The sequence below is a fragment of the Cotesia typhae genome, unplaced genomic scaffold (genome assembly GCF_013202065.1).
Source record: "Cotesia typhae breed Kobodo isofemale line unplaced genomic scaffold, CoteBio_Ctyphae contig_43, whole genome shotgun sequence".
Lineage (NCBI taxonomy): Eukaryota > Metazoa > Arthropoda > Insecta > Hymenoptera > Braconidae > Cotesia > Cotesia typhae.
In genome coordinates this window covers 3,937,921-3,946,097 of record NW_027423752.1, presented here as the reverse complement: position 1 = coordinate 3,946,097, position 8,177 = coordinate 3,937,921, and the positions used below count along the sequence as shown (strand labels likewise).

At 26.1% G+C, this 8,177-nt stretch overlaps 1 protein-coding gene across 7 annotated transcripts in view; it reads right to left on the bottom strand.

The window, feature by feature from the left end:
• Window positions 1-351: 351 nt before the first annotated feature.
• The window catches only part of Rg (A kinase anchor protein rugose), a 242,686-nt gene continuing 234,860 nt past the window's right edge, over window positions 352-8,177 (bottom strand). For all 7 annotated transcript variants that reach the window (XM_074244499.1, XM_074244494.1, XM_074244498.1 and 4 more), the window contains 9 exons: window positions 8,050-8,122; window positions 7,283-7,467; window positions 7,025-7,202; window positions 6,837-6,917; window positions 6,603-6,770; window positions 4,844-5,107; window positions 4,567-4,763; window positions 3,743-3,894; window positions 352-3,660 (listed from right to left, as the gene is read on the bottom strand). In XM_074244499.1, the coding sequence (XP_074100600.1) occupies window positions 3,570-3,660; window positions 3,743-3,894; window positions 4,567-4,763; window positions 4,844-5,107; window positions 6,603-6,770; window positions 6,837-6,917; window positions 7,025-7,202; window positions 7,283-7,467; window positions 8,050-8,122 (1,389 nt within the window). In that variant the 3' untranslated portion in view covers window positions 352-3,569. The remainder of the gene's footprint in view (window positions 3,661-3,742; window positions 3,895-4,566; window positions 4,764-4,843; window positions 5,108-6,602; window positions 6,771-6,836; window positions 6,918-7,024; window positions 7,203-7,282; window positions 7,468-8,049; window positions 8,123-8,177) is intronic.

The following is an 8,177-nucleotide window of genomic DNA, read 5'->3' as shown; positions in this document are numbered from 1 at the left end:
CTAGTAACATATCAAAAATTTTTCACTAAATATCATAGTTTTATCTTTTTTATTCCAGTATTCTTCAATTAAATTTTAACTGGTTAAAAATTTTTTACCATATTAACGAAAATTGTGTTTTTTAAAAACTACACAAAATTCAAATTTTCTTTACGTTTATTTAGCTATTGATAATAATTTACATATTAATAAATCAATAATAATAAATATATCCACTTTAAAGTAGAATACAACGTTTCATTACACTAATAAAATAATAATAATCATAATAATCACCATTATTACTCAACATTCATATTATTATTTATCATTAAGTATGATTATTTCTAAGTACAAAATAAGCCGTAGAGCTTATGTGTGTGTTTTTTTTTTTTTTTTTTTTTTTTTCCCAATTAGCAACGATTTTTTTTTTTCATTATAATGAGCTTTTACAGTTAATATTTTTTCATCTTAATCACCGTCCAAAGAAATTCATTTTTACATATCAGGTTCAAGCAATGTCAATCCAAGTACTTAATGTGCAAATTAATATAAGTTACAAAATTGAACTACAATGTTTTTTTTTTTTTTTTATTCACTCTATATATATTTACCTTCAAATTATTCTAAGATTCAAGCAATGATTTTCCTATAACCGTAGATTGTTTTGTTATTTCTTCTTTCAGTTTCATTAGAGCCACTATTAAATAATTCGACTTTCACTCTACATTACGGCGGTAAAAAATCTAAAGCGATTTATTTATAATTATTTTGTTTATATGATTATAAAAAAAAAATTTCATATACTTAATTTCCATCTCAAACAGATTTTTCAAAATTAACTATCAATAAAACAAATGATTATTTTATACGCTCATTGCACTTTGTTTTCTATTTTAATTAATCATTAATCACGAATAATTAATCATAACACCACATCAAATAAAAAAATTTTGTGGTCATGTTTTTTTTTATTTTGTAATGTTTATGGCAACAAATAAGTTAAAATTTTACAGGTTATACAGTTGATATATAATTGCGAATTAAAATTACTTTGTTTACACATTAATTATATAATAAACCATGCTTTGTTTATAATACAAATTTAGTTTGTTTCGCATATACAAAACGGCGATAACCGTTAATATTTCATTAAGTACGTTTATTATTACATTATTATTATTATTATTATTATCATTATTATTTTTATTGTTATATTATTATCGTAGTATTAACTGATAATATAGGCGAACTCTCGTAGCGTTAATATATTTTAGCGTTATTTAAAATAGCAATATTTATAGTCAAGTATCTTCATTTCATATAATAAGTTCGGACAGAAATTGATTTGAGTTTTTTTATTAATTTTTTTATTTAATTTTTTCATTAGCATTATGGAGGGAATTTACTAACAACTTTGCATGATAATACAGCACTCGCATATCTATTTGTTAATATTACAATTACAATTACAATTATTATTATTATTATTATTATTATTATTATTATTATTAATATTATTATTATTAATATATATTTATATATATATATATATATATATATATATATATATATATATATATATATATATAAACAAATATAAAAATTTTTTGTTTACTGCGTTATAATTTATAACCGCAATAATTTTACGAGCTTGTGAGCAGTATTAATTAATCATACAAATGCAACTGGAATGTTTTCTGAATAAAAATCAGTCAATTCATACAAAGCATTTTTGTTATTTTTTTATTTATCAATATTATTATATTAATATATATTTTATTTCAATTAAGTATGTACGACGAAACATTTTCACTCAAATTATAATAAAATTATTTAACATGCATCTTCTATTTTTTAATAATTAATTAACTACAAGTGTAAAAAGCATAACGACAGCTGACTATTGTTAGAAAATGACTAGCTGTGTGTGCTCGAAACAAGGTTAATTGGGCGTCGGCGCAATGCCGTAATTGATTAGTGAGGTAACAAATAAAAATAATAACTGCAATAAATGTTGATTTTGTATTGAGTGGCCCCTAGACTAGTCTCATTTACATTAATCATTTGAAAATCCCCTAACAGACATTCTTTCATTCACTTCAAGCATTTATGGTACAAAAAAATTAATATGATACTCTTGATCAATACTTTTTATATTTTTATATAGAAATATTCAATATATATATTTGTTTTTGCAGTTAAATATTTATTGTAAAAAGCACATGCCGTCCTATTTAAATAAATAATTAAAAACTGCCAATTTATTGTTCAGTAAGCTGTTCGCACCGCTAATTCAAGTACATTGTTTGTATATAACCTCACTTAATACATTACACTGTAGTAAATTTATTATTTTTGTATAGTTTCATTTACACTATAGTTTTCATTGTATAGTACCGATGCGAATAGCCATTTTAAAATAAATATTAAGTAATTTAAGTGAATAATTTTTTTAAATGATTCATTATTATTCTTATATTATTATTATTATTAATAATCTAAGTACATCATTTTATTAATTTACTCATTCATTTATTTATTTTTGGTTTTAAGTATACTTTGTATGTGAACAATATTAATAGGAAATATTTATTCACGTTATAAGCTGGACGGCTTTGATAAAAATAAGAATAAACAATATTAATAATCAATAATTAATAAAGGCGTAAATCAAAAACAAATAATATTTCAACAACAATAAAAAAGGACGTGATATCGGAATGGCGAGGAAGTGATTTAAAATTGTTTTTTTATTATTTATTTTGTTTTTTAAAATCCTCCGAGCAATTAACCACTGCGTGCGATAACCGTACGTGGATGATAATAATTAAGCCGAGAAAATTATTTTTTAAACAGCAATAACATTTTTTGCACACGTACTCGAGCCCTATATTTATTTTATTTTATTTATTCAATTATTATATAATAACTTCGAGATTATTATATTTACATGATTAAATTCTAATGTAATCCACGTACGTAAGTGCACAAAAATAATTCACGCACCGTTTGGCATTTTTAAAATTTATTTTATAGATCATCTTGTTAATGATTTCATATTTTCATGTTATATAAAATCATCTAAGATTTTTTTTTTATTTATAATTGACTAGCTGTGCTACCGTTATCAGCTTGTAAATAATTATAATTATTTATTTATTTAGTTTTTATCAAGCTTCGTAGCAAATGCTTTTTACTAATCGGACGAAATGTTTCGTTATTTCATTTAATTATATAATTCATTAAAAACATAATATTAATTAACAAATTTGCTGGTTTTAGTTTTAAATGCTTAGTTTTTAGTAAACTAATTTATTTAGTTAATTTTTATATTCATTATTATTACTAAGTACTTAACCGATATTACTGGTGTGATTTTAATTGAAAAAAATATTTTTAAAATTAAGTACAATTTTTCCTACTTACTCTAAAATTTTGCGGCTATTATTATTTATACTTTTTTGTTTTTTTGTTTATTTATATTTGCCAAGTATTTTCGCCCGCAGATTTATCTTTACTGTTAAGTACTTATTCATTGTTTTTATTGTTATTATTTTTTAATAACGGACGAAAAGGCAACCGTAATTTCAGTAACGCTGTTGAAACTCGTGGTGCCAACGGTTGAAATCAATGTGGAATATTACTATTGAACCATTAGCGAGCCCAGCTAATAGGAATCTATCAAAATTGTATTACAGTTAGTAATTGATTAATACAATTTATAAATTAAATCGTGAAAAAAATAATTTTTGATATTTACTTTTGATCATGAGAAAGTGCTAGAGAACGAACACTACCCTCGCAAGTTGGAAATGCGTATAATAATGCTAGATTAAATGTTCTCCATACTTCGACGATACCTTTGTCTCCACCAGTCATCAGATATTCACCATCTCTACTTAATAGCAGACACTAAAAAAAAATGTTTCATTAGATTAATGCCCGAAAAAAAAGATATGTAAAAATCACAGAAATTTTTATGTAAAAACTACACGATCATTTAATGTTATATAATTGCTCTACTCAGGTCTTAATTCTTCTATAACTAATTTAAATCAGGATATTGTAGACCAAAATGATGTTATGTTTTTTATTTCATTTATTTTAACATGCGACGTTTCGTCAGTTTTATTCTGACATCATCAGGGACCTTAAAATTTTACAATATAAAAACACAAAGTCCTTAATTTACAAAAATAACTGCGCTTGACATTTTTTTATAAACAAAAAATTTTTTTCATTTATTTAAAGTCCGTAATAAATAAAATGAACCATATCCATTTTAAGGTACCTGATGATGTCAGAATAAAACTGACGAAATATCGCATATTAAAATAAATGAAATAAAAAACATGACATCATTTTGGTCTACAATATTCTGATTTAAATTAATTATTTCATGTTATGTTATATTATAAAAAAAAAAACTATCAAATTGTTAAGTCTTCATTGGAATAAAACTGTAAACTTAATAGATTTTTTTGTACTTTTGATAGAACTTTTTTTCCGTGTAGATATACACGAAATAAAAGCTTTACAATCGCTCAGATAAAATCAAATATTAATTAATGTTAATAAAATTACTTGTAAATTGTCATTATGCGACTCATGACGCAATCGTTTTCCATTGATAGTATAAGCCGCAATATGACCACGTTCGTAATTGACAACAATAACACCTTCACGAGACATCGCTATGTTTTCTGGTGAAATGAAACCACTTGGTGGTTCCAGTGATCGGAGTAAATCACCAAATGTCGTGTGTACAAGAACTGGTCCATCTAAAGTAAGAATATTTTTATTAATTAATTTATATTTGTTTATTTTGATAAAATTATTTCCATCAGAGTACAATACATACAGTAGGAGCCAGATACGACAAGACCAAGTTCAGCAGAAATAACGACAGCAGTAACAGGCTGCTCATGGCCCGTCAAAGTCGCGCGAGGAGCCGGTGCTTCACTTTCGCCTACGATAGTCTGTGTACGGGCATTCCAGTGCCATAGTAGTACTGTACAATCGGCACTACCCGACGCAATGTAACAATCAGAAGTAATGTTACACTCACTCCGAGATAAACATGTCACAACTCCATAATGACCGAATACTATTTGAACGATTTTGGCTGAAAATAATTCAAAAGATTAGTATTGATAATAATTTACCTTATCTTAAAATGAGTTGTTTTAGTTAAATTTATTATAATTAGAAAAGTCTTGACCTGAATTTGTGCTATGTCAAAGTTTAATATACAATGAAAAAAAAGTTTTCTACTCAGCACTATACAATAGCGCTACTGTCAGTATCCATACGTTGCTGTTTAGAGGAGGGTGAGATTAGAAAAACTGTGTACTAACAGTAGTAATAGTTTCGTGAATGGCACTGAATTTCTTATAAAATCTGTAATACTTACAATCTGAAACTGTTATTTTTCCAGTTTTCATCACGAAGCGCCACGTTACATTATATACTGTAATTTTTATATTTTTCTTTTTTCCGTGTAATTAATTTATTATGACAGGTTTTCCGAGTAGTTTTAACTAGATTAGAATTTTGCGTGAGATAACATTTTTTTTTAATTATTTACTTTGTTTTGTATACTTAAATGTTGTTGTATGTCAAATATTAATCTAATTTATGTCTTTTCACGGTTGGATAATTTTTCGGTGGTAGTCAATTTATCATCTAAATAATGAAGAAAATAAAGAAAATTTTTTGAAAGGCACATATTTATTTTAAAAACGATTTTTATAATTTTTTAGAGATTTCATAGAAATCTGACTATTGCATTTAATTAGTCCTCACGAAGGAACTTTCGAAAAATTTTGCTGTAGATCTCAATAAAACGTAGCATACTCATTCTCAGGACGATTTCCGAGGTTAAGTTCGAAGATGAGCCAAATCGGTCAATTAGCTTAGAAATAACAGCAATTCAAAAATTGTAAAAATTCGCACTTCTATTGTTTTGTTGCGCGATAACAATTGAACGTGATACCCTATCACATTTCTGTAAATTGCATCTGAAAGCTTGATAAATAAGCTTCAATTTACTTGCTTTTTTTTTTTTTTTAAATCACGTAGTTTAGGAATGACAGCAATTCAAAAATTTTCAAAAATCATCACTTTTACTCTTCTTTTACGCAATATCCTTTTATTGTAACAAAAATTTATTTTTATTTCTTATATATGTATTTATATATTCATTATTTTTTTGTGTACGATCCTAAAAATTTTTTTTCTATTCATCATGAAATCTACTTTGATTTCGGCTGTCGAATAGCTTTTTTATAATTATATTTTGTATCATCAAAATGGTCCTAACTTGAATATATTTAATTTTTAATGTCGTTTCTGGAGGAATTAGGAATGATTTGTTAGTTGTATGAGCTTGTTTTATCATATTTTTCAGTCAATTATCGATAATTGACCCTGTCATAGCAATATCATTTTTAAAATTGTTTTCAAAAGTACTCAAACAATGTAATTATTGAAAATATAAAAAAATAACCATATCAAAATTTTTTAATTAATAAGTCATAATTTTAGGCAGTCATACAATAACTGTGGATTGTTAGTTAATCACCAACTACGTAGTTAGACATTGTAATTAAATAGTTTACCTGTTTCAGTAGAAAAGACACGAAAACTGTTGTCCCAGAAGCCACATGCTACTAAAAATCTACTGTCGACCGTCGTTACGAAACAGTTGCTTCTTATCTTCAATTTCTGGCTAAAATTGTCACCCAAATGTCGCTTCAATGTCGGATTTGAACTATTTGCTGTTTGTGCTATAATAATTTATTTATTCAATTACAAATATTATCGTAAATTAAGTAATTATAATTTATTCTTACACAAAACAGGATCCATTGATAATGGTTGATTAATAGCTTGTGCTTGTGGTGTATCTGCATAGCTGGGTGATTGTACTGATGCTGAAATCAATTAAATTTATTTTATAAAAATTCTTGATCAGCTTGAAATTTTAAATAAAATAAATTAACTTTTTATTAATATTAAATAAAGAAAAAAATAATATTACCAGCGTAGTTAGTATTCCAACGATTGACTGCAAACTGTTGTCCAGTTGTAACAGTAACTACAGATGGCAGTGGCAACTGTGGATAGGTGTTTGCAGATATATGACAAATCGGTGAGTTTGACGGAAATTTAATGGTCATACAAACGTCATCTGGTATGCTTGAAAACATCATTGGTGACTGAAATGAATAAATATTTAATAAATAATTTTTAAATTCTAAACAGCTAAAACATTTCCAGAGAGTTCATAAATAATTACTAAATGCATTGCAGAACTTCTTGGTGGATGCGGTTCCATTAATAATTGGGACGGTGTCTGTCCAAAATTTCTTATTTGATTTTCAATGGCCTCTCTGATAACCGGATCCACAATAGATTCCAAGTCTACGCTTCCCTCGTAAGTCAAATAATAAAATACATTCGTTGCTCTGACTGCTTCTGGACCTAAATAAGAAATGAAAATAAATAAAAAGTTTCAGTTTAAAAAATTATTTTTTTATTCTTATTCTTTCTTCGTTCAATTTTTCATTGAAAGTCTACCGAATGTGTTACATATTATGAGTATTGTCGAGCTTACTTGCGCTTAATTGCTTGGGACTAAGATACACGAGTACAAGTACCAGCATATATTATACATATATATATATATATATATATATATATATATATATATATATATATATATATATATATATATATATTAATAATAAGAGTACATGAGGAGGAAGCCAAGTAAAAACCTAATTCTTTCCATACGCGCACAAGCCAAATGACACTTCCTTAGGTTTCATTTTTTTTTACAATGAGAACGTGAGTATATGTATGCAACATTCGTAGAAGCGCCGGATATAGAGGCGCCTAAGACAATTATAACCAAACAGAATTTAATCTAACTTGACGCTTATTCTTATTCTTGTAATCTTTATTTTAATTTACTTTCCACGCATTGTAATCTTTTGTTATATTATTATCAGGCAAAAGATGTCTCTATTATAGAGTGATGGTATGAGTAGCAGTGAAAGTTACCTCTTTGTTTGTAACCGAAGATTAGATCGATCCATTGGTGAAGTTGACACGATACGAATTCTGACTCTAATGCCTGTAAGATAACTTTATTAGTAACAATATCTATTTTATGTTGGAAATAAATTTTA